Source organism: Dromiciops gliroides, chromosome 6 (assembly GCF_019393635.1).
Source record: "Dromiciops gliroides isolate mDroGli1 chromosome 6, mDroGli1.pri, whole genome shotgun sequence".
Taxonomy (NCBI): Eukaryota; Metazoa; Chordata; class Mammalia; order Microbiotheria; family Microbiotheriidae; genus Dromiciops; species Dromiciops gliroides.
In genome coordinates, this window is record NC_057866.1 from 166,235,510 (window position 1) to 166,262,457 (window position 26,948).

Consider the following 26,948-nt stretch of genomic DNA (forward strand, 5'->3'; position numbering starts at 1 on the left):
TATTCGCTCTGTTGGGGTGGTCTAGAACCGAATTTGCAAATCTCTGAGGTATGCCTGTAGATTCCTTTGCTTAGGAAGCAAAGTAGAAGCAGGTAGTTTAGATCTCCTACCCCTCACTCCCTTGACAAAAAGAATGAAATAACTCAAACTTCTTCATAAAACAAAAAGTATCTTCCCAGCGCTAGGAGGAACACATTTTCTGAAGGGCACAAATTGTTATTCCTAGAATAGCCGAGGTTTGTCACTGGCATGAACAACAGTCTTTGCATAGCTATGAGATATATCCCCCCATGTTTAAATGAATTTATTATTAATCACAACAGCATCCACATCATTTTGAAAAAATAGTAATTTGTGTATGTGTGGGAAAATCACAAGGGAGGTTGGCTTCTTTTTAGATTTACATATTGATTCTGTATGCCTCACAGTGATGCTGTGGTTACTCAGGGGCCATGAGAACTACTGATCTAGTCCAGTCTTTATAGTCTTTTCCTATGAGGCAGGTCTTTAAACTTCCTCTCTGAGTGTCTTCCATGTGCTGGACACTGCTAAATGCAAAAATACAAGGTTAAGAAGGAAATACTCTTCTCCTCTAGAGAGCTTATATTCTGTTGAGACGTATGCAAAAATATATTCATAATTTTGAGGATGAGGTTCTTAAAATGGGGGAAGCCATGCTTGAGCTTACCTTCCTAGGAAACAAGGGGTCCTATGGGGCAGAGATAAGGAGAGGGAGTGCATTTCAGGGAGGAGAGTAAGTTTGAGGAGGGGGAGGGGAGCAAACAGGCTCTGCAAAGGGTAAGAGATGGGAAATTTTGTTTCATATAAGGAACAGGAAAAAAAAGGCTAGTTGGACTGAATTATAGAGTACATGAAGGAGAGTAATATGTAATAAAGCTGGGGGGGTAGTTTGGAGCTAGGTTGTAAAAGGCTTTAAATGTCAAATAGAGGGCTTTGTATTTGATCCTAGAGGGAATAACAGAGCACTGGAGTTTATTGATCAGAAGAGGGCCATGGTTAGACCTGCATTCCAGGAATACACTTGGGCAGTTGCATCCTTCTCTGATTAGCTGATTCATCCCAGAGCTTCCATTTTAAGGGAGATGTCCAGGACAGTCATGTCTTCATTCTTATCTGGGATGCGCTCCTGACTCTCTGGACTTTCTCGACCATATTCTCTCAGTGGTACCTTCTCTTCTTTCACCCTCCATCCTTTTCAGCTTTCATTTTATGTTGTCTTCTCCCGTTGGAATGTAAACTCCTTGAGGATGGAGACTTTCTTTTTACCTGTCTTTGTATTCCCAGCACTTTGCAGGGTGCCCGACACCCCCTAAGCTCTTTATTATTGCATGTTAACTTGACTTTAGAGATGGATTTGAGAGGGGAGATACTTGAGGCAGGGAGACCAATTAGAGGGCTATTGAAATAGTCCAGGAGAAATGAGGTGGGAGTCCTCATTAGTGTTGTGGCAGTTCAGGGGCAAAGAAGGAACGGATGTGAGAGATATTGTAGAAGAAGAATGAACAAAACTTGGCAACAGAAGTTAGAATGAGGAAGGATAAGGAGTCAGGGATGGCTCTGAGATTGTGAATTGAGTAACTGGAAGAGAAATGAGTGTGAGGGAAATGATTAATGAGTTCTCTTTTGGACGTGATGATATTAAGGAGTCCAGTTTGAAATGTCTGACAGGTAGGTGACATGGTGTCTTGTTTGGATCTCCTGGATAATGTTCTGTGTTAGGTGTTGGTCATGTTCTGTTTGGGATAGCGAATGCTGTTTTGAACATGTTGCATTTGAGATGCCTGTGAGATAGCCAGTGTAAAATGTCTGACAGACCACTAGTGTTGTGCACCTGGAGCTAAGAAGTAAGACGAGGGCTGGATGTATAAATCTAGCTCTTAAGGATAGAGATGATTATTGAAAACAGGGAAGTCATCAAGAGAGTATAGAGATGGAAGAGGCTTGGATCTACCCATTGTTAGTTGGCATGCCATGGATAAAGATCTAACAAAGAAGATTGAGAAGGGGGCAGAGAAGCAGAAGGAGAAACAAGAATGAGCAATGTCACAGAAACCCAGAGAGGAAAACATTCAGGAGTCAGTGTCAAATGCAGTAGAGAGATCAAGAAGGTGATGATTGACAAGGAACCATCAGACACTAATGGTAGAATTATGGTGGAGTTGTGAACTGATCCAACCATTCTGGAGAGCAATTTGGAACTAAGCCCAAAGGGTTCTAAAGCTGTGCATACCCTTTGACTCAGCAATACCAACACCACGTCTGTATCTCAAAGGGATCAAAAATAGGGAAAAGGACCTATTTGTATAATAATATTTATAGTAGCTCTTTTTGCAGTGGCAAGGAATTGGAAATTGAGGGGATGCTTATCAGTTGGCTGAACAAATGGTGGTATATGATTGTAATGGAATATTCCTGTGCTATAAGAAAAGATGAGCAGGCTGATCTCAGACTTATACGAACTGAAGCAAAGCGAAGTGAGCAGAACTAGAACATTGTACACAGTAACAACAATGGTGTACGATGATCATCTGTGAATGGCTTAGCTATTCTCAGCAATACAGTGATCCAAGATGATTGCAAAGGACTCATGAAGAAAAATGCTATCCACCTCCAGAGAAAAAAATGATGCAGTCTGAATGCAGATTGAAGTATACTATTTTTCACTTTCTCTATTTTTTGTTTTTTTCCTTATTTGTGTCTGTGCCTTTCACAACATAACTAATATGTTCATATGTGTTTTGCACGATTGCAAATGTGTAACCTTCATCAAATTGCTTACCGTCTCAGGGTGGGAGGAGTTAAAGGAGGGATAGAGAAAATTTGGAACTCAAAAGTTGTTTAAAGTGAAGGTTAAAAATGGTCTTTACATATAACTAGGGAAAAAAATAAAAGTCTATTTTTTATTTTATTTTTTTCCTTTTTAAATGTTTTGCGGGGCAGTGAGGGTTAAATGACTTGCCCAGGGTCACACAGCTAGTAAGTATCAAGTGTCTGAGGCCAGATTTGAACCAGAGTACTCCTGAACCCAGGCCTGGTGCTTTATCCACTGTGCCACTTAGCAGTCCCCAAAGATTATTTTTTTAAAACGGCAAAGACTCTGTTGGATTTGGTAGTTAAGAGATTATTGTGGAGAAAATAGTTCCATTTGAATGATGAGGTTGGAACTCAGCAAAGGGCTGAGAAGGAAGTGTACACAAAAGTAAATACACAGAAATTTCATTTGGGGAAGATCACTAGTGATGTTTGGGGTTATGACCAGGAAAGGCCTTTTGTAGGATATGGTACCTTAGTTGAGTCTTGAAGAAAACTAAGGGGTTCTGTAAGTGAGGGGAGTGATGAGGGATTGGAGTGATGAGAGAATGCATTCCAGGCACAGGTAAGAGATGGAACATTATATACAGGGCACAGTAAATAAGCCAGTTTGACTGGGATGTGGAGTATGTGGTGGGGAGAAGTGTGAAATAAGTTTTGGAAGTTAGGCTGGAGTCAGGTTGTGAAGGACTTTAAATGCGTTTGTTCTAGAAGCAGTAGATCGCTGCTGCTGCTTTTCAAATGGAGGAGTGACACGGTCGTTCTTTAGAATGATTATTTTGGCAGTTGCACAGAGCATAATGAAAAGAAGAAAGGAGACATGAAGCAGAAAGACCAATTTATAGGCTATTAGAATAGGTGTAATTTGGAAGAAAATTGTGCTTTTTTTGGGGGGGGGGGATGATGAATTCTGTTTTGGACATGTTGAACTCAAGATGCCCAGAAGGCATCCAGTTTGGAATGTCCAATAGGCAATTAATTGGTGATGTGGGACTGGAGCTTAGGAATGAGAGAGAATGGGCAATGAAGTTATCTGCATAGAGTGGATGGGAAAGGGGAGGAGTTGATCAGCACCTCTCTCCAAAGTTACCTATGATTTCTAGATTGCTAAAGCCAATTTTTTTTTAAAGTCTTCATCATTCTAGATCTCTGTGTATAATTTAGCAGAAGTGATGAGGCTCCAAAGACATTAAAAATCCAGGGAGACTAGGAAGAATTCTCATTAGTCTTCTAAAAAAATCTTTGGAAATAGTTCTTTGATAAGCATTTCCCCTATCCACTGCCCTTTTCTACATGCCAACTAAAAAGATGGGAGAGAAATCCTCTTTTTTGAGGAAGAGACCCATAGCCACTTGTTTCCATCAATCCATAGAATAAATCAACATGTTAAAATGTTATCAGCTCAGGGTCTGCTTATTGCCATGCTTGACTTGTAGAGTTGAAGATTTACAGATGGCTTTGAAGGATTCTCCAGGATATTTAAATTTTTAAATTTCCCCCCAGGATATTTTAAAATACAGATCATATGATTTTGACCTGAAAGAGTCCCCTAAAGATCGTCTAGTTCAACCCTGTCATTTTTCAGATGAGGAAACTGAGTCAGAGAAGTGACTTGACCTTCCCATTGTCACTCAGATAATAGGTAGGTGACCAAATCCAGGATTCTCCACTATTAGATCAGAACCTCCTTAGTTTCTAACTCATCCTCAGTTTTATAAGTGTAACAGTGTGGTATAATGATGATGGCACTGGACGATGACAGGATTGTTAGAGAACACTGGTTCTTGTTTTAGCTCTGTGTGTATGATCTTAGCAGTCCACCTCGCACATTCTCACATTCTTCTTATTTTTAAAATGAGGTAGCTGCTGGACTTGTTGACCTATAAGATCTCTGTTTGCTCTGACATTCCATGAGTCAGTCTCTGAGTTCTATATCTAGGTTTATATGATGTCTTCATTATAAATGATGCTGATGAAAGATGGGGTTACAGAGTACTTGTTTTGCTCTAATTACCAGAGTACCTTTGGCAGTAAAGAAGTCTAGCCTCCTCCCAGCATTAGGCAGTCTTCAGAGGGTCAGGGCTCATGCCCGTACTGAACAACAGATGTAAAATATGCATTAAGGGTTTTTTCTTAAGAGGAGTAACTGTCTAGTAGAAGTCTAATAAGGGGGAGTCAGTATGAATGGAGTGTCCAAAGGGGAAAGGCACTGTTGGTGAACACTTCACTTAGTGACTTTTCTTTCCTCCCATGATGGTACTTAGCGTGAGCAATTCAGGGGATTTAGTATGTGTTGGGTTCAGCAGTGGCTTCACTGAAATGCCAAATCAAGTATAGAAATAATTCCCTGCTGATACTCAGGGGTGTGTGTGTGTGTGTGTGTGTGTGTGTGTGTGTGTGCGCGCACGCGCGTGCGCACGCACGCACATGCGCCTCTATGCATATGTATACACACATGCTTGTACACAGCAGGGCTTCGGAGTGAATGGAGGCTAATCTGCTTAGCAGGGAAGAATGACAAGGGAATTCTTCAATCAGACACTCATCTTCCTAACAGGGAAGAGGGGTGAGCAAACTCTTGGTTCATGGTTCTGTTTACACTCTAGTTAATCAGGAAGGATAATCATTTGTTGGCTTAAGTGAACACCTTGTGACCTGAGTATATTGGTCATTATGTAAAAATGTTGTGAGAACTCCTTACTGAAGTGTTCCTGAGACATAAACACGCTTCTGGAATTCAGGTAGTTATTATTTATGATTGGCACTAATGAGGGCTGTGCACTGAGTTCAAACAAATGAATAGAGCAATTAATGGAAGCACAAAGGGTACCCTAAATTAGCAATTTTATTCATCATTCTTCCTGTTGTGACTGCTCTCTGGCTTTGACTATAGAGTATGTTTATCCTAAGGCTGGCTAACCTTTTAGATAGGTTCAAAATATTTAGCTGTATAGATCCCATTGACCTAGGATGGTAAAACACCATTGGCCAAACTGTAAGGGTTGGGTTTTTTTTAGACCCTTGCTGATTTTCTCATGAAGTGGTGCTAATATACATGATTGGTAGTAGGAGAAGGAGTTGTAGAAGTTATTGTAGTATGAATAATAGTAATAGTGGTAATGGTGGTAGTGGTAGTAGTAACAGTAGTGGTAGTATTGGTAGTAATACTAATAGTGATAGTAGTAATACTACCAGTAGTGGTTGTATTGGTAGTAATATTAGTAGTGGTGGTAGTAGTAGTAGTAGTAATACTAGTAGTAGTGGTGGTGGTAGTAGTAATACTACTAGTAGTGGTTGTATTGGTAGTAATATTAGTAATGGTGGTAGTATTAGTAGTAATACTAGTAGTAGTGGTAGTAGTAGTAGTAATACTACTAGTAGTGGTAGTATTGGTAGTGATCCTAGTAGTAGTAGTAGTAGTAGTGGTGGTTGTTTGTCCTTCATTCTCTAAGAGGACCATGATATCGGGAGGTTATGTCATGACTTGCAGTAAATTGGATTTAAGTGTTCGAGGGCTGTGCAGAGTCACCAGCCTCATTCCTCCGGACCCATCTGGGTCCAGTGGCAAGATATAGATCAGGATGATTGGAGATGGCTCAGCATTTGGAGTTAAGTGACTTGCCCAGAGTCACAGAGCTACTAAGTAAGTGTCTGAGGAAAGATTTGAATTCAGGTCCTCCCAACTTCAGGGCCAGTGTTCCATCACCACCTAGTACCACCTAGCTACCTAATGAAGTTATAGTGGTGGTGATGATGATGATAGCAGCAGAAGCTAGCAGTGTGATGTGCGGTACAGACAGAATTGGACTTGGAGATGAAAGAGATCTTGGCTCAAATCCTACCTGACACTATTTGTTTGGCTATAGACAAGTCCCTTAACCTTTCTGGGACTGTTTCTTCATTTAAAAAATGGGAATAATAGTAAAGTGCTTTGTAGATTTTAAAGTGACATATGAATGTCTGCTATTACTATTACTATTGTTATCATCTTAGTTTGCACCATTTTGGGGTGGAGCTGGGAGGGTAAGTGAGTGAGTGTGTGTGTGTGTGTGTGTGTGTGTGTGTGTGTGAGAGAGAGAGAGAGAGAGAGAGAGAGAGAGAGAGAGAGAGAGAGAGAGAGAGAGAGAGAGAGAGAGAGAGAGAGATTTTTCTTTGAGAGGTTCAACATTAACTCAGGAGCTTTGCATACATGGCAGGGTTTGCTGTAGGGCTGAATTGCATCTCTAAAGAAAGTATATTAATTATATAGTCATTAGCAGCTCCTGTTTGAACATTTATCTGCCTTTTTAGGTTTACCCAGCCAAAGAATGGGTATATTAGCACAGGACTAAATTGGGAGGGGAAAAAAAGTAGCCTGGCCAGGTTAGTAGAGGTCTGTCCTTGGAGTCAGGAAGGGCCTGCCTTTATCTCATAGCAGTTTTGTGACCATGGGCAAGTCATTTAATCTTTCCTTTCCCTAGGCAAATCTTCAAGGCTCTTAAATTGCATAGGAGTGGCAGATCAGCCATGGAAGGAGTTCCCACACTAGAAATGGGAGGTGAAATCACAGGTCTGCTTTCCCCAAATACATTAAAAAACAATTCAAATTATTGGGAATAGCATTGAATAGAACAGGAGATTTTAAAAGAAAGTGAATGTTGGAAAGTGTAAATCATGATTAAATAAATAAGGCATTTTACTATTTACTAATTTACTATTGCCTAGTGTGTGTGTGTCTATCTATAAACACACATATACATGCTTGTGAGCATATGTAATACAACTATAAATGCTTATACTTATATGTAGAGGTACAATTTTAAAAGAATGTGCTGATTTTCATTCTTACTTTTAAAAAATCCTGGCTCAATGTCATCTATAAAAAACCCTGCATGTCTCTTTTTTGGACATAATTTTGTGGTAAAGCTGGTTCATCTTGCATGCTACTGTTTTAGAACTACATGAAAAAGGTCCTTCCTTCCTCTCCTTGGCAGAACTTGAAAGGTGTTTATCTGAAAGAGATGATAAATTAGGGAATTCATTCATTCAATTAAAAGTGGCCCCAGTAGGGAGCAGCTAGGTGGCACAGTGGATAAAGCACCAGCCCTGGATTAAGGAGGACCTGAACTCAAATCTGGCCTCAGACACTTGACACTTACTAGCTGTGTGACCCTGGGCAAGTCACTTAACACTCATTGCCCTGCAAAAAATAAAATAAAATAATAAAATAAATGAGTGACTGAAAAGTGGCCCCAGTGGTATAGTATGGTGACAAGACCACCACAGAGTTGGTCACCATCTTAATTCCTCTAATGCCAAAAGCCTTCATCTAAAATTTCTTTAGGTTTTCCATTTGGAATGACTTCATTAATCTTAAAACCATCAAGTGAGATGATATATGGGAAACATTTTGTCATCATTAAGCACTGTGTGTGTTATTATGAAGGTATTAATACTGTCCAAGGAAAAGGTAGCAGAGCAACTAGCAGATAATGAAATCTCAGTGATTTTTAGTACAAGAAAAGGCACATTTCACTTCTTATAGATTTGGGGGGTAACCTAACACAGGATAAGTTACACTCATAGGATCACAGATTTGGAGATAAAAGGGATTTAGGCTATCAACTAGCCCAACGCTCTTAATTTTACATTGGAGGAAACCAAAGTCCAGAAAGGCTTGCCCAAGATCACATGCATGGTAAGTGGCAGATCTGGGTTTTGACATGAAATCCAACTTGTTTTACTGTGTTCGGCTGCCTCTTAGTCATCTGTTCTGATTTTCTAGCATAGTACAGAATCTGTTACAATGCATCAGATATAGCATTGTAGCAAAGGAATAGCGAAATTAGCTTGCTCCAATTAACAAGATGCTGAGAAGGCAAACTGAAAGATCCAAGACAAAGTCACCAATTAAATCAAAGCCTTAGGCTGACTAAGCATTATTTGGAGTCTGTTCTTTAAGGGGCTTACAGTTGGGTCTTCCAACATTTTTTTTTCCCTTTTGGCTGGAAGCCACTGAAAAGGTAAATGCATAGCATGCTCTATCTTTGAAATCCCCAGGACCAGAATAGATCTATTCACTAATAAGAATAATAAAAATAATTGTGGTGATGACCATGGTGATGATGGTGGTGGTGGTGATGATGACGATGACAGGTGCAGTGAGTAAGGATGTTGGACTTGGAGTCTGGAATGTCTGAGTTCAAAGTCAGCTCTAGACACTTACTAGTTGTGTTATCCTCCAGTTTCTCATCTGTAAAATGGGGATAATAAATACTACCTACTGAATTGTGAGAATCCAGTGAAATCTATGGAAAGAACGTTGCAATATTTTTTTAAACTTTATTTATTTATTTTAAAAATAAAAGTATTTTTATTATTTTCCAGTTATGTGTAGAGATAGCTTTCAGCATTTGTTTACATAAGATTTCCATTTTCAAATTTTTCTCCCTCCCTCCCCCCTCCCCCAGACAGTAGGCAATCTGATATAGGTTATACACACACACACACACACACATATACATATACACATACATAACAACATTAAACATATTTCTGCATCAGTCATGCTATAAGAGAAGAATCAGAGCAATAAGGAAAAACCTCAAAATAGGAAAATAACAGCACCAAAAACAAAAGAAATAGTATGGTTCAATCATCATCCATATTCCATAGTTCTTTTTTTTTCTTCTGGATTTGGAGAGCCTTTTCCATCATGAGTCCCCTGGAACTCTCTTGTACCATTGTATTGGTGAGAAGAATCCAGTCTATCACAGTTGATCAACACACAATGTTGATGATACTGTGTATAATGTTCTGGTTCTGCTCATCTCACTCATCATCAGTTCATGAAAGTCCTTCCAGGTTTCTCTGAACTTCTCCTGCTCATCGTTTCTTACAGCACAATAGAATACCATTACATTCATATACCACAACTTGTTCAGCCATTCCCCAATTGATGGGCAGCCCCTCAATTTCCAATTCCTTGCCACCACAAAAAGAGGAGCTATAAATATTTTTGAACATGTGGGTCCTTTCCCTTTTCTATGATCTCCTTGGGAAAAAGATCCAAAAGTGTTATTGCTGGGTCAAAGGGTATGCACAGCTTTATAGCTCTTTGGGCATAGTTCCAAACTGCTCTCCAGAATGGTTGGATCAAGGAACTTTGCAATCTTAAGATACATACATGCTAGCTGCTGCTGCTTTTTGTTCTTCTCTTCCTTCTCCTTCTGCTCACTAATGTGCAAGGTGTGGTTAATTATATGTGTGTGTGTGTGGGGGATTGGTTGTTTGGTTTGGGGCCTTAGATTTCACTGCTAGAGAATCTCCTATTAAAGCAACTCAGCTGTTGATCTTTAGTTTATAATCTTAGAGCTTAGAGCCTGAGGAACAGAGAGCTTAGGTGACTGCCCAGGGCTCAGGAAGCAAATATGTGTCAGAGTGAGACTCGAACCTCTCTGATTCCTAGGTTGGCTCTCTCTGCCCTATGTATCCTTGCTTCTCATGTTGGCCTTTTGGTGGACAGAAGGAAGTCATGAATAGGCTCTCATGAGGAGAAAGGAAAAGTCTGGGAAATAGTTGCCTATTTAGTGCATATTTTTGTAGGTAGAGATTTACTAATTGTATGGGGGGGAGAAGGTCCTCAGAGAATGCATTATTCATACATATCATATTCCAGATATATAATAATGTTATAATATTGTTATCCATATATGTATCCATATATATGTATATATCTATCATTGTGAAAAGCTTAAAATACTATATAAATATGAACACTGGCAGACCCCGCACTCTGAAGCTTATAGTCCATTAGGGGAATGTGATACATTCGGAGTCCAGTGGGCTTTCTACCCCACACCCTTAATGTTATTTATCTTTGACTATTGACTTGTGAACAAGGGCACGCATGTATGCTCAAAGGTGTCTGTGACATTTACAATGTGGGTCAGGATATGAAATTTGTAAGATCCTAAACCATGAAAATCAGAGCCTTTCTCTCTGTCTCCGTGTCTGTCTGTCTCTTCCTCTCTTTTCCTCTCAAATATCTTATTAATAATTTGTGTTTGGTTTTGGAACAGGTTGTGAAAATCTTGGAGAAACATGACCCTTTGAAAAATGCCCAGGCAAAATATGGATCAATCCCTCCAGATGAAGCCAGTGCCGTCCAGAATTATGTAGAACATATGCTTTTCCTGCTGATTGAAGAGCAGGCAAAGGATGCTGCGATGGGACCCATTCTGGAGTTTGTGGTCTCAGAGAACATCATGGAGAAGTTATTCCTTTGGAGCTTGAGGCGAGAGTTCACTGATGAGACTAAAATTGAACAGCTGAAGATGTATGAGATGTTGGTGACGCAGTCTCACCAGCCTCTGTTGCACCACAAGCCCATCTTAAAGCCTCTAATGATGCTGTTGAGCTCTTGTTCTGGGGCAGCCACACCTGCTGTGGAGGGAGAGCTGGTTGTCTTGCTCAATCAGCTCTGCTGCATCCTGGCCAAAGACCCGTCCATTTTGGAGCTCTTTTTCCACACTAGTGAGGATCAAGGAGCTGCCAACTTCCTCATTTTCTCCCTTTTAATTCCCTTCATTCACCGTGAGGGGACAGTGGGACAGCAAGCACGAGATGCTCTCCTTTTCATCATGGCGCTCTCAGCAGAGAACAGCATGGTGGCCCACCACATTGTGGAGAACACCTACTTTTGTCCAGTAAGTTTTTGGCATCAGGTCCTCACTCTTGTTTTCACTCATTCTTCCCCATCCAGTGTTAGTTCTCATTAGTCTTTTCCTTTCCTTTTCTTCTTTTAACTACTTTGTTTCTTGCTTCACATCTGCTGTTGAAAGATGTTGGGCCTTTGGGGAAGACAGTGTTGGAGAGAACAGAAAGAGCTAAATTCACTTGCCATTTGGTTGAGAAATCTTTCCCTGAGCACAGCAGCCTGGGAGAAGGAGAGATTTGTGTTACCGTTTTCCCTCTGCTGGCTTTCAAGTTTCGTATATATATATATTCCATTAGGAAACAGTTTATAGTTTGTTCCAGTGGTGCAAATCATGAAAGATCAATAAAACTTGCATTCTTTTTACTCTGCTTCTGTGGGGGAGTTCTCTAACAGGAGATGACAGTAGAGGGTGAGGCTTTCCCCATGGTCAAAATCACAAATTCCCAAGAGGGTAGGGACTCTTGCATTTTGGTCTCTGTCTCTTCAGTGCCTACCTAGTTCCTGACATATATTAGGCCCTAATAAATATTTCTTGATTAGTTGATTTTGTTGCAACATGAGGACCACTAATCCACCAGGCTTTGGAGATCATGTAGTCCAGTTCCCCTCATTTTGCATGTAAGAAATCTTTAGATCTAAGAGAAGTGATTTGCCCAAATTGATTTGCCCACACTGAAAGCAGAACTAGGAGGCTGGATGCAGACCCTCTGACTTCATGTTGTGCCATAGCCATGTGGTTTTAACAAAGAGAAAAAGAAATAAGAATTAAAAATTCTAACATAGTAGGTCATCAGTCAACTGATGATTAATCAATCAACAGGGATTTATTAAACAGTGAGCATGTTCTGGGAGCTAAGGATACAAATAAGCCAGGGAGAGAGTCCCTGCCCCCAAGGAGTTTTTATTCTGTTTGGGGAGTGGGAAAGGGGATGAGTTTGGGAGATGTGTGTTAACAGGTGAATGACTATAGGATATGCATGAAATAAATATACAATAATTGGACAGAAGAGATACCACTTCATCTCGGGGATCTTGGGGTTCCAGTGGGAAGGAGTTGATAAGGAAGGGCATTTCAGCATGGGACATAGTCTGTGCAAAGGCATGGAGGTCAGAGATGGGTGAGATGCAATATCATGTATAGAACCTGCAATTATATGTTCCAGTTTGGCTAGAGTGTAAAGGAAAAAGTGAGAAAACAAGCATTTATTAAGCACCTGCTATGTGTCGGGCATTGTGCTAAACATTTTACACATGTTATCTCATTTGATACATTTAATATGTAATCAGTATAGAATGATAGGCTGCAGCCAAATTGTAAATATCTTTAAATGTCAAACTCAAGTTTGTATTTCACCCCCAATGCAATGAGGAACCCCTAAAGTTTCATGAACAAGGAAGTTCAGTGGTCACACCTGTGTTCTAGGAAGAGACTGTTTTCCCTGTGCAGTTTCACCCCTTGACATATAATGAAACAAAATGTATACTTCTAAGGCTAGAGGTGACCGGTTCCAGCTCCATCTTCACCTGCTAAATAGGCAGTGACATAAGGCCCCCAGCTCTTATATCGAGTGTTCCAAAAATCTTCAATAAGCTTAAATTGCTTAAACTTTAATAGCTTAAAACTGCCATAAGACTTTTGGGACACCCCATGATCTCTTACTGTTAGAGCCCTCTTTGTATTCGCTTAGCATGTAGGGAACATAGTAGCATTTTGAGCGCTAAGAGGATTTTAATTGGACAGATTCAGAGTTTGTCCGTTACTTCGAGTAGGAGCTATTTACATTTCTCAGGCAGTTTTCAGGCAGACCTGTATCATCTCCCCACATTCTTTTCCTGATTCACAGAAAGTGCATTCTTTACCATGGCTCTTTGAAGCCTCCAATATGCCATGCTCTGCTCGGAGAGCTTTAAGCACAATTATATATGTGTAACATAGGAGGATGGTTAAGCTTGGCAATGGGCACATAGCACTTCCTTGCCATAAGGAGCCCTCAGTGGATGGGGTAGATTCCCTGCTAATTATGAAATCTGAAATGTACTCTCAGGTTAAGAATGAATAACCAGCTTCCCACAGAAGAATCCTTGCTAGCTTCTGTGCATTTGAAATGAAAGCTGGGCCAGATGTGGGGGCACATACCCATAATCTCTGCTACTTGAGGGGCTTGGGAGTTCTGAGCTGCAGGAAAATGAAAGCTGATTGGGTGTTTATCCTAAATCTGGGACCAATATGGCAGACCCTCAGGAGGATAAGAGGAGTCACCAGGCTGTGTACGGAGAAGCTTTCTGGCTCGATGGAGGAGGAGAAAGATTGCATGCTGATCAGTAGTGGGATTTGGTCATGAGTGGGCATTGCACTGTCAGCCTGGACAAGATAGGGAGATCCTGTAGGGTGGGATGGAGAGGAAAGGGGGAGGGGGAAGAGGGAGGGAGGGAGGGAGGAGGAGGAGGAGGGGGAGGAGGAAGGGAGGGGATGCAGAGGAGAAAGAGAAGGGGAGGAGGAGGAAAAGGAGGAGGAAGGGAGGGGGAGAGAGAGTGAGAGGGCCAAACTTTGGCATCATGAGGGTTTATTACATACATATACATTATGTACATATACATACAGTATCCCAAAAGTCCATTAAAGCTTAAAATGGCACTAAGACTTTTGGGATACTGCATGTGTATGGGGTAGAGGGAGGAAGGGAGAGAATGAAAGACAGAGGGGGAGAAGGTTTTTTTTCTTTTTTGTGGAATATATTGCTTTAGCATGATGGAGTTTATTGGTAAACTGCCTTTGTATTTAACTGCCACCATACATTTTAGTGTTCTAGGAAAAATATTGCTATATGGGGGGAAAAAAAACCTTTAAAAGCAAGGCAGCCTACAAGGTAAATAGGATTTGAAATTGGCTTCTGGTTTACTGAGAATAGAACTACATAGCTTTGCTATTAAAGAAGGGGGATGAGTGATGCAACAGCTCATCACCAAGGGATTGGGGTAGGAATCTTTAACCCTTCAACACATATGGTATTGGGGGTGGGGGGTGAAACCAGTTCTTATGCTATAACCAGGTTTCATTGTTGGTTTTCAGAATTGCCTTGTGTTTTTTCAATGTGTTTAAAACACTGTACTTATTGTTTTTAAAGGTTAGGGGAGAACAACACCAGGGCATCGAGGACACAGGCTGGCCTCGTTTGAATACAAGCCATAAAGGAATATGGAGCATGGTTGTGTTAAGTTGTGCCCCTTAGGATAGATTCCATAATCTGATTTGTGCTCTGGCTTCCATAATTACATCTGACACTTAATTTAGAAAACAAGGCCTCTTTACAATGGAGATAAAAAGCTCACTCTATTAACCATCCAGCAGAGGACCACAATTGACAAAAAGCTTTCCCTAATTAGGATGATTGTCAAAGTGTGTTAGCATCGGCCTTCTTGAAGAGTAATGACTCTTTTAGAAAACTGGGCCGCTATTTGAACATTCTTTTTGAAGGGGAGGGAGGAGGCTAATGGAAAGAGTTTAACATTCACCTGTTCCTACCTCCAAGATGTTCTCTGTACTTTCCCAAGGAAAGATGGAAAGGAAACCTTTCTGCTACAGGAAATATTTTAGTGCTAGCACATGGCCTGGAGACTAGATGATCTTATCAGCAGATTTAATTAAAGAAAAAAAATCAAACAGAAATTGTTTTAGCCCAAGCAATTTGTTCCTCCAAAAGGATCTGTAAATCAAGACATGCAAATGAGAACAGCTGACCTTTAGGCGCATGGATGCAGGTAGAAAGTTGTTGATCTCATCCCAAATTTATGAGGCCTTTTATTTTGGCGAGTTGTATCAAATTGTCCCCACCAGGTGTGTGGCTGCCAACTCCAGATAGAAACCATCTGCTGGAATATCTTAATGCTCTTTCGCTAAAATGAATTGGATAGCAGAAGACCCTTAAAGTTCAAAGACAAGATCTCAGCGGAGAAGGACCACGAGCTGCCAAGGTTGGGTGGTGCTCTTGTTACTATCGTAGGCTTATTTCTCATATGAGGAAATTAGGTGAGATATTGATGAATTAATTATGTGATTGGATTAAGGCAACCTAATGTTTGGTCATAAAAGCTAGAATGACATCAAGAAACTGGAATTTTTGCCCATTGGTGAATGCCCAGGATGGGAGATCCTTTCATGAATGTTGATTTCACCTATCTATAACTTAGAGTCTGAGAGTTTTCTGAAGCTCAGAGAGATGGAAGCTGTTGCCTATGATCAAATAGCTAGTAAATGTCAGAAGAGGAATTTGAACCCAGGTCTTCTCAACATTAAACCCTATCCATTATGTAAGACTGCCTGTCAGAGCCAGGAAAATATTTTAGACTTGTGGTTTTCCTGCAGTCTCACAACAGAGACCTCCCTCATTAATCCAGGTGTACTTGATTCTCTAGCAAGTCATTTGTTATGGTCAGTTAGAGCTGAAGCTGAAACTACCAGGTGGTGATGCTGTGTGACTTAGGAAATCTGGACCTGATGCTTTCTTTTAAAGCAAGACCTTCCATTTCTTTAAGTCTTGTTTTTGGATACTTCTAGAATTTCTGGTATTTCATGTTTCTTAAGAGATTTTTTGGAGATAAGTTACAAAATCTAATTATCATGCATCTATGAAAAGATCAGGAACTGGGGTCCCACTGATAGATTTTTCTGGCAGCCAGGTGTCATAGTGGATAGAATACTGAAGTTGGGAGTTAGGAAGTGTCTAAAGGTCAGGTATTGTCTCAGACACTTACTAGCTCTGTGACCCAGGGCAAATCACTTAACCTCTTTCTGCCTCATTTTCATCTGTAAAATGGGACAATTTGCATTGACCTCACAGGTTTGATGTGAGGATATCCAGTGAAATAATATATGTAAAGTAGGATGTCAAACTCAAAATGCTTTATAAATGCTATCATTGTTATTATTACATAGCTCCTATAGGTGTTGTTTCCTTCATTTGAATATGAGTTCTTTGAGAGCAGGGACCATATTCACTTTTCTCTTTGTATCCCCAGTGTTTTGCACTGTGCTTTAAATATAGTAAATGTCGAATAAATGCTTATCATCACCATCCTCAACAACAACAACAACATCTCTTTTGTTAAACTGTTGTTGATGACTCAGTTCTAGAGTGGGAAGGTACCACTTAGGCTTGATAATTTAGTTGGTATCTACAGAAATCCCCTCCTTGGCATACCCAAGAAGTTGTCACTCAACCTTTGCTTAAAGACCTTCCAGAACAGGGACCTTCTATTTTGAATAGTTCTGATTCTACAGAGGTCTTGCTTTGAGCCTTATTGTAGTGTAGAGATGTCCCTGTTTCATAAGCAGTAGGAATTTCTGTAATGCTGTGAAAGCAGTAAGTATGGCTGAGTCTGTTTTCCAAGGAGCAAAGAGGCTTATCTCCAGTAGACCGGTGATGAATTCTTTGGTCATGGCAACCCAGCAAACAAAGAAATTACAAAGTGGCCTTTAGCCCTGTATGACCTTCTGTTTCTGTTGTAACTGGTAGAGTAGAAGATCCTATGAATCAGAGTTTTTAACCTTTTCATAAATATTCATTTAGCTGAAAATGATAGTTCAGCAATCACATCTGCCAAATCCTTAAAAAAAATTGAATCATATTGTTTTGTTGTTGTTTGTTTTGTTTTGTTTTTTTTTAGTGAGGCAATTGGGGTTAAGTGACTTGCCCAGGGTCACACAGCTAGTAAGTGTTACGAGTCTGAGGCTGGATTTGAACTCAGGTACTCCTGACTCCAGGGCCGGTGCTCTATCCACTGCGCCACCTAGCTGCCCCGAATCATATTGTTTTTGATGAACAAAAATCTATTTTCTTTCTCTCCTTTTCCCCACCCACTGGGGAAAAAAAGGAAAAATAAAACTCTTGTTATAAATATGCATTATATGACAAAATGAATTCCCATATTGGCCTTGCTCCCAAATATGTCTCAACTTGTTCCCTGAGCCCATCACCTCTCTGTCAGTGGGTTAGTAATATGCTTCATCATGTGTCCTCTGAAATCATTACAGAAAAGACACCAGTTATCTTGATGTATAGTTATCAAACTAGTTTTAACCCTTTTTATTGTGGTGAAGCTTACATACCCCTTCTTGGGGGAGGCGGGCAGTGACTTGCCCAAAGTCACACAGCTAGTTAGTGTCAAGTGCCTGCGGTCGGATTTGAACTCAGGTCCTCCTGAATCCAGGGCCAGTGCTCTATCCACTGTGCCACCTAGCTGCCCCACACCCCTTCTTAAAATAGTGTTTTTAAGTGCATAAGATAAAAAATAAAGTATTACAAAAGAAACCACTTATATTGATGTATAGTTATCAAAATAGTTTTTTTTAAAGTTCATGGACACTAGCCTAAGAATGTCTGATCAAAATATTTTGGGGGGAGTGTCAAGTCACTATTAATAATTTTTGTTCTGTGCTTTCCAGTTGAAAGAGCTTTCTTCTTGGCAGAGAAAATGGAAATAAGATAAGAGAGTTCAGTATTTGTCTTCTTTTTGTCATCCATTATACTACCTTTGCTTTCATCCTTTCTCTATATAGTTTGAAGTATTATTTAAGAATTACCAGCCTCAGTTCATTTTGAATACTAATGATTCTGATGCAGTCCTTACAACACTGTGCCATGGATAGAGTGTTAAATTGAAGTCAGGAAGGCCTGAGTTCAAATCCTAATTCAAACACTTATTGGCTACATGACCCTGGGCAAGACACCTAACCCTTTTCAGCTTCAGTTTCTTCTTCTGTAAAGTGGGCATCATAATAGGTATCCCACAACATTGTTGCATTAACCACATAAGATAGCATATGTAAAGTGCTTTGCAAACCTTAAAGTGCTATGTGAATTTTTATTATTATGCCATCGCTCATTCCCTTCCCTTACAAAAGATGGCACAGTCCTATAGGACTACATGAGAAGTATTAATATTCAAGATGAGTTGAAGATGAAAAGAAATGATTAAAAAAAAACTTTAAAGAACCCTACATAGGTGATAAAGAATGAAAGAAAAGCCAGAATAATGGATGACATCATCTACATGCCTTTTAAAAAGAATAAATTTTATTATCTTTTGTTGTTGTATCACCTCCATTTTCTCTTGTTCCTCCCCAACCCCTTCCCAGTCATCCCCTATAATAAAGAATATTAAAAGAGAATTTTTATTCTTGAGAATTTCCCATTCCTCTTTAATCGACTTTGCTTGCAGAGTTTTAGTCTATGGGATCTTCCCCCCATTTCTATGAAACCTCTAAAATCCACTCCTCTGAATATCTAGAGTACAATCCTAAGGTGAAATTGTTAGAGGCAGGTAGGTGGTGTAGGGGATAGAGCACCGGGCCAAGAGTCAGAAAGACTCATTTTCCTGAGTTCATATCTGACTTCAGACACTTACTAGCTGTGTGACCCTGGGCAAGTCACTTAACCCTGTTTGCCTCAGTTTCCAAATGGAGTCACAAAGAGTTGGACATGGCTGAAACACCCGAACAACAACAACAAAAGGGTGAAGTAGTTGCTTCCTCTTTGCTCTCCTACTGTTTCTGTTTCTTTTCCTTTTTTTTTTCTTTTTGCTGGGCAATGAAGGTTAAGTGACTTGCCCAGGGTCACACAGCTAGTAAGTGCCAAGTGTCTGAGGTCGGATTTGAACTCAGGTCCTTCCTGAATCCAGGGCCAGTGCTTTATCCACTGCACCACCTAGCTGCCCCCTGGTTCTGTTTCAATAGCCAGTTTTCCTTAATCAGGTCCAGATGATCGGTTCACCTTTTCTTCCATCTTTTAAAGAACAAAATTATTTGTGAGGCAAGCTAATAGTATCAGCTATTTTTTCACTTTGGGCTGAGAGGACACTCCAACAGATGTGCAGGTGATCCCTGTTTCTGGGGCAGGTTTGTCATCTATTTCCTAAATATTTCTTTCTTATTTTCTCCTTCTGTCCAAGTGGTCTATAGTATAATCAATTATCTCTTATGTTTCTTTCTCTCTTGGACTCTATTCCCTTTTCTTATTTCTTGATTTCCTCAAATCCCTACATTTAAAATGTATATTGCTATTTCACCCTGTCTCCACCCTTATGTGTTCTTTTTGAATAAAACATACCCTTCAGAAGCTATGTTCCAATCATGAATCCCATTTGACCTTCTCAATGACACGGATGAGGTAATTTTTTTCTCTTCACATTAGCATCTCTTGTTCATCTCACTTGTTATCCATATCCTGGGCACGCCACATTCCCGAGGTCATGTGTTGGGTTTTTGCCTCCTCTGTATAACCGTGTGTTTCTAATACTAGCTATTACTCAATGTGGTGTCTGACTTGGTAGAACAATGTAGACAGCGGTTTTTCCCTTTCTTTTTTTTAAAGCTTAACTCTCTCTCAAGCTGAAATGAAATCTGTGTAATACTGTCATGGTGATGCTTAAAGGAAGTACAACTGTGGTCATGGGGAGGTTTTGCTTTCCCTGTGCACGAGGACCGAAGTTCTCTGCCAGTTGTTCTTTCATAGGTGTGGTGATTGGTCATCAAAGCTTAGTCAGTTTTGCAGTCAGGATTGCAATAGTTCTTCACTTGGGAAAAAATAATGATTTCCTTAGAGGATTCAAAGAGAATAGTTTATGGTGGGTCAAATATTTAAACTCTGCTTTTCAGAGATCCTTTGAGAATTAATCTTCATGCAAATGCTGTCTCTAATTCACTGCTGCATCGAAAATCAAATCAGCAGGTGCTCATTGATCTCCCACTATGTGCAAGGGTCTTGTAATCAAAGTGTTCTCTTTTAAATATGTTATCTTGTGGTTGGGGGGCGGGGGAAGAGTGCCTACTTCCAAGCCCTCATTTCCTCTCTCTTCTGAGTTCCAATCCTGCATCACTCACTGCCTGCTAGACATCTCAGACTCCCCATGTCCAAAAAATTCCCCCATCTTCCCCTTGACAACTAACTCATCTTTCCCTCAAATTTCCGTGTTTCTTTTGAGTAAAGATACCATCTTTCCAGTCATCCAGAGTCACAGCCATGGAGCTGTCCATGACTCTTCCCATTCCCTCAGTTCACCATTTCTTGTTAGTTATGTTTCGATAGGATATCTTATATTGTTTCCTATCTCTTTACTCCTAGGACCACTCTAGTTCAAGACAATCATCATGTCTCTCCTGGACTACCACAATAGCCGGCTAAGTGGACTTTCAGCTTCCAGTATAGTATCTCTGTTCTCCAATCTGTTCTACATATGTCTAGAGAAACAATCTTTCTAAAGCATGGGTCCAAACATATCAGTACTGTGTCCAAGAATCTTTATGGGCTCTTTGTTGCCTCCAGAATAAAATATAAATCTCTCAGTTTGGTATTTAAAACCCTTCACAATCTAGATTTACCTTATCTTTCTAGGCTCATTTCACCCCATTTTCCCTCACATTCTATCCATTCCAGTCCCAAACTGGCCTTTTTGTTATTTCTTGAACTTGGCACTCCATTTCCCATCTCCAGGTCTTTATCTAGACCATCCTTAATATCTGTAATAGACTCCTTTTTCATTCTCACTTCTGGGAATTCCTTGCATCCTTCAAAGCTCAGTTTATTTTTAAAATTTTTTGTTGTTTTTGTTTTTGTTGTTGTTTTTTGTGGGGCAATGAGGGTTAAGTGACTTGCCCAGGGTCACACAGCTAGTAAGTGTCAGGTGTCTGAGGTCATATTTGAATTCAGGTCCTCCTGAATCCAGGGCCAGTGCTTTATCTACTGCGCCACCTAGCTGTACCCCAAAGCTCAATTTAGGCACCACTTCCAATGGAAAGCCTTTCCCCACTCCCTTCCTCAGTGCTCTCTTTCTTCTCAAATCATATTTATTGATCTCTTTAAAATTTGGATTTCTTAGTGGAATGCAAGCCTGTTGGTGGAGGGGACCTTTAAAAAAATGTCTTCTTTCTACTCCCAGCACTTCCTGGTATATACCAGGTACATAGAAAATACTGTTTGAATTGAATGGAATATGTTGCTTTGGGACTAGTTATTGTTTAGAATTAGAGGGACCCGTTCAGGCTTCTGCTTATAACTCCTAAATGTCCTTGGTACAAGGCATGTCAGTAGAGCAAAATCTCATAAATGGTGTAACTCCTTTCATAGGTGCAAGATAAAGGGTAAACAACCAGTTTACTGGTGAAGCAGCATGGGGGCCTCTTGTAACTGCCGTTTACTCTTTGCCTACCACAAAGCACTGGGGAAGGCCAGAATACAGAACTTGTTTGTAGGATCCTGGATTAAGAGGCCAAGTTGAATGCATGGTCAACATAATTAGGTGGGTGTGCTATGTATGAAAGGCTTAATTGTATGAATCAACTTGAGAATTATAGCACAGGTTTGTTTGCCCAGCCTAGCACAGAGGAATAGCTGTAGCCCTATTCCCAGGTATTTACTTTAGTAGAACTCACATTAAGGTGGGAATGAGACTAGAAGGATTTCATGTATCAAAGCACATTTTTTTCCCCTAATGCTTGGCAACACTTACAGGCTGTTTTTTTGCCCTGGCTGTTTCTCCTCAGTGGCTGCCCCATTCCTTCTTCATAGCTTTTTGTAAGGTAGTCACTTTGTAAACAGTAATGTAACTTGCTGCTATTAGTGTGGCTGTGGTTGGCTTCAGGCTTCACAAAGTATCCTGAAAGCTTAGAAATGGAAGTACAAGGGCCCTTGGAATCCATTTAATCCAACCCCTTTGTCTTATAGGTGAGGAAACTGAGGCCCATGGTCACACAGGAAGTAAATGGTCCAAGCCAAGATTCAAACTCAGGTCTATGACTAAATTGAGCAGTCTTCTTTTCCCTTCTTTTTACACATGCCAACTAAGAAATGTCATTGCTCTTTATGCCTTCTGCCTGTCTAAGGGTATTCCTTTTATTCATTCAGGGCAATCCTTCTGCCTGCTCCTTCCATCCCCACCCTTCCCATTTCCTCCATGACTTTGTTCATTCTCTTTGGATTGTTCATCTTCCTTCTGTCTCACTTCACCCACTCCTTCCTGTTCCATAATCTATTTCTATTCAGCAATCATTTATTAAATGCCTACTGTGTACAAGGAACTGTGCTAAGGTGTGGTGATACAAAGATGAAAACAACTCAGCCCTTGCCTCTGAGGAACTCAAAAACTAACAGGACGAAATAACCTAACAGTGAATATGTTAACAAGATAGAATGCAGTGGATGCAAAGAAAGGTTCTAGATTTTTAAGACATTTCAAGGGTGGAGAAATCACTTTCTTCTCAGGGGAGGCTCTTTTGAAGAAGTTATGTAAGCTCAGTCTCAAAGGAATAAACAATATTTCAGTAGGCCGAGATAGAGAGTATTTTACAAGTGGGAGGGGTAGGGACAGGATACATTAATGTATAGAGATGGGAAAAGGCAAGGTGAAATTGAACAATTAGGGGGGCAGCTAGGTGGCTCAGTGGATAAAACAATGGCCCTGGATTCAGGAGGACCTGAGTTCAAATTTGACCTCAGACACTTGATACTTACTAGCTATGTGACCCTGGGCAAGTCACTTAACCCTCATCCCCCTCCCCCCAAAGAAAGAAATTGAACAATTAGGAGTCCATGTTGCCTGGAATGTAATGTGTGAGAGAGGGAATAGTGCAAGGCAATCCTGAAAAGATTATTTGGAACCAGATCATGGAAGGGCTAAATGCAAGGCTATGGAATTTGTATTTTATTTTATGAGCTGGTAAAGACTTTGGGGTCAGATTTGTGAATTAGGAATATTATATTGGCATTTGTGTAAAGGATGGACTAGAAGAGGGGAATGTCATTTAAAAAATTTTAATATTTTATTTTCTCCCAATTATACACAAATACAGTTTTTAACATTCTTAAAAAAATTTTTTTTGAGTTCCAAATTCTTTTCATCCTTTCCCTCCTTCCCCATTGAGAAGGCAAGCAATTTGACGTAGGTTATACATGTAAAGTCACAAAAACCATATTTTCATGTTAGTCATGTGGTGAAAGAAAACACAGATTAATGCCCCCCCCCCAACAAAGAAAATAAAGAAAAGGTTTGCTTCAATCTGCATTCACACTCCATCAGTTCTTTCTCTGGAATTGGATAGCATTTTTCATAAGTCCTTCAGAATCGTCTTGGATCATTGTATTCCTGAGAAGAGCTAAGACATGTGCAATTGATCCGATATCATACAGCATTGCTGTTACTTTGTACAATGTCCTCGTTATGTTCATTACATTTTGCATCAGCTCCACTGAGTCCAGGTTTTTCTGAAATCATCCTGCTCATATTTCTTACAGCACAATAGTATTCCATCAGAATCATATATAATAAATAACTTGTTCAGCCATTCCCCAGTTGATGGACATTCAGGAGGGAAATGTCTTGAGGCTTGAGAGACCAGTTAAGAGGCTTTTACAATAAATGATAAAAGCCTTTGACTTAGTGATCTCTCTGCTAGAGGTTAAAAGATAGAAAGGTCCCAAATACACCAGCATTTTTGGGAGTTGTCTTTGGGTAGGCAGTGATCTATAGGTTTTTCCCTCCTTCTACTTCCCACCCCCAACACAGACTCTATAGGAAAAAAAAGGGGAAAAAAATCTACTCAGGTTGTGATTAATATAACCATATCTTTATCTAGAAAACCATTGTTAAAAATTACAAAGAAGGGGGCAGCTAGGTGGCACAGTGGATAGAGCACCGGCCCTGGAGTCAGGAGTACTTGAGTTCAAACCTGTCCCCAGACACTTGATACCTACTAGCTGTTAGCTGTGTGATCCTGGGCAAATCACTTACCCCCAATGGCCTCACCAAAAAAAAAAAAAAAAAAAAAAAAAAAAAAAGATTACAAAGAAGCAGTAAGCAAATTTAAAAATAGTAGGGAAATACTGAGTAATGAACCATATTGGTCTTTGTATTCCACACTAAAACAGAAGAGAGAAACAGGTTGTTGAGTAAATTCACCATCATCCCAGTGATTTCTCTTAATAGCCATAAATTCAGTCACTCCCTTTTGGAGGAAAAGGCTCCAGCCACTACCAAGCATAATCAAGTCCTTGAAAAATCCCACATTTACTTCTTCTTTTGCTGTTGCTCATGCTTTTCCCTCTTCCCTGGGTTCCCCCTCCCAAGAGAATTCAGAACTGCCCCTGTAGTAGAAGACTCTGCCAGGGCAATTCCAGTCCCACGATAATTTTGTCTCTTTGTGAGCTGGAAAGGAATTCACCTCTCGTTGTCTTTAGCAACTTCAAAAGGCAGCTGGTCAAAACCTTGTCAAACTTAACTGTGACAAATCAATAATGAGAGAGGGCCTGCTTGAGGCTAGATGACACAAATGTGTAGAGGCCTCTAATCAGCATGGTTTGTGACTTTGTCCAGTACTTCTCTGTGTCCCACGAATAAGAATGGAGAAAGCAGATGGTGGGTGGATGCCCTTTCTTTTTCATCTTTTCTTTAAAAATTTCTCGAAATCTTTTCTTTTCAGAGATCTTGATTATCCCTTGATGAATGCCTACACTTCAGCATAGACTTTGTACTTGATATGATCTAATTGCTATTCCTGACTTCATTTTCTTGAGTTCCATTTAAAGGTCTTTTATAAGTAGGATTAGTCTGGCAATGATATACACGATGGATTGGAAATAGCAGTAGGAATACTTGTTAGGAAATTATTATGATAATTCATATGAGTGGCAGTGGGAGAAATAAAATATTAGCTCCCTGAGGGCAGGGACACTGGGTTTTATCTTTGTCCTTAGTGCCTGGCATAGCACTTGCTGAAAGAAATGATCTCCTACGTCCTTTTCAGCTCTGATGTTTCTGTGATTCTTTTATTTAATTTAATTAAAAAATTTTTTTCCAATTACATGTAAAGATATTTCTTGAGCTCCAAATTTTTCTCTCACCCTCCCTTCCCTCCACCCCCCCAAGGCTAGCAAGCAATATGATGTAGATTATATATTACAATCATGCTAAACATATTTCCACATTAGTCATGTTGTAAGAGAAGGATCAGAACAAAAAGAAAAAAATGTAAGAAAGAATAAACAAGAACAATAACAAAAAAGCAACAACAAAAGTGAAAATAGTATGCTTCAATCTGTATTCAGATTCCACAGTTCTTTTTCCAGATTTAGAGGGCATTTTCCACCATAAGTCTTTTGGCATTGTCTTGGCTCATTCTATTGCTGAGTCTCTCACAGTTGATCATCATAAAATGTTGTTGATAATGTGTACAATGTTCTCCTGGTTCTGCTGACTTCACTCAGCATCAGTTCATGTAAGTCTTTCCAGGTTTTTCTGAAATCCATCTGCTTATCATTTCTTACAGCACAATAGTATTCCATTATATTCCTATGCCACAATTTGTTCAGCCATTCCCCAATTGATGGGCATCCCCTGAATTTTCAATTCTTTGCTACCACAGAAAGCAGCTATAAATATTTTTGTGCATGTTGGTCCTTATACCTTTTTTATGATCTCTGGGATATAGACCTAGTAGTGATATTGCTGGTCAAAGAGTATGTTGTTTCTGTGATTCTTATACATTAAAGCAGTAGGTTGTATGAAATACCTACCTACCTGCCTGCCTGCCTGCCTGTCTGTCTATCTATCTATCTGTTTTGTTTTTAATTTATGGAACAAAACAAGCATTTCCATATCACAGTATAATAAAAATATGATTGCACTTGAAACTGTGACTCTGTAATGTATAACTTTCTATTCCTTTTAAACAGATAATAAAGTTATCATGTAAATTTTGAAATATTTATTTGAGAAAATAAAACAGGACTCTTTTAGCTCAAGAATCATGTTACTCATGTGACAAATGATCAAGTCTGTAGGAGAGGTAGAGGTAGAACAGAGTGACCCCGAGAGGTTCAAGAAAAAGGGGACCTTTTTTAGTTGGCAAATGTGTTCATGAAGGAGACCGTCCCTGACCCGATTATTAAAGACAGTGAAAGGATAATGTTAATATAGATATGGGTCAGAGTATCATAGATTTAGAGCAAGTCAGCGCCTTCAGAGTCATTTAGCCTGGTCTCTTCATGTAACAGATGAGTAAATTAAGGAGGAGGTAGCCCATGAAGGACAGGCAGCATGTACAAAGTCATGGAAGAAGCAGAAGACAGAGGAGTCCTGTACTTTTATCAACAAAAATTCATGAAAAAGGGAATTTCTGATGTTTTAATTGTCAACTAATTCCACAGCTAAAGAAAACAGAAATGAACACCAGTCAGTAAGTATTAAATGCCTACTATGTGCCAGGGACATATATAGGGATATGAAAACAAAGAATCAAAACACCCCTTCTCTCTAGGTACTTCCATCCATAGCGCTTATATGTGAGAGTTTATCATAGGGTCATTAGAAGATTATTTTAATAAATTTTAGAGGGGGTACTTATCTCTATCTTCTCCCCTTTTAAAATGTA

At 39.8% G+C, this 26,948-nt stretch overlaps 1 protein-coding gene across 1 annotated transcript in view; it reads left to right on the plus strand.

Annotated features, from left to right (window-relative positions):
- Positions 1–26,948, plus strand: part of FHIP1A (FHF complex subunit HOOK interacting protein 1A) — a 394,460-nt gene that overhangs the window by 229,694 nt on the left and 137,818 nt on the right. The window contains 1 exon segment of the mRNA XM_043970067.1: positions 10,893–11,519. Coding sequence (XP_043826002.1) covers positions 10,893–11,519 — 627 coding nt within the window.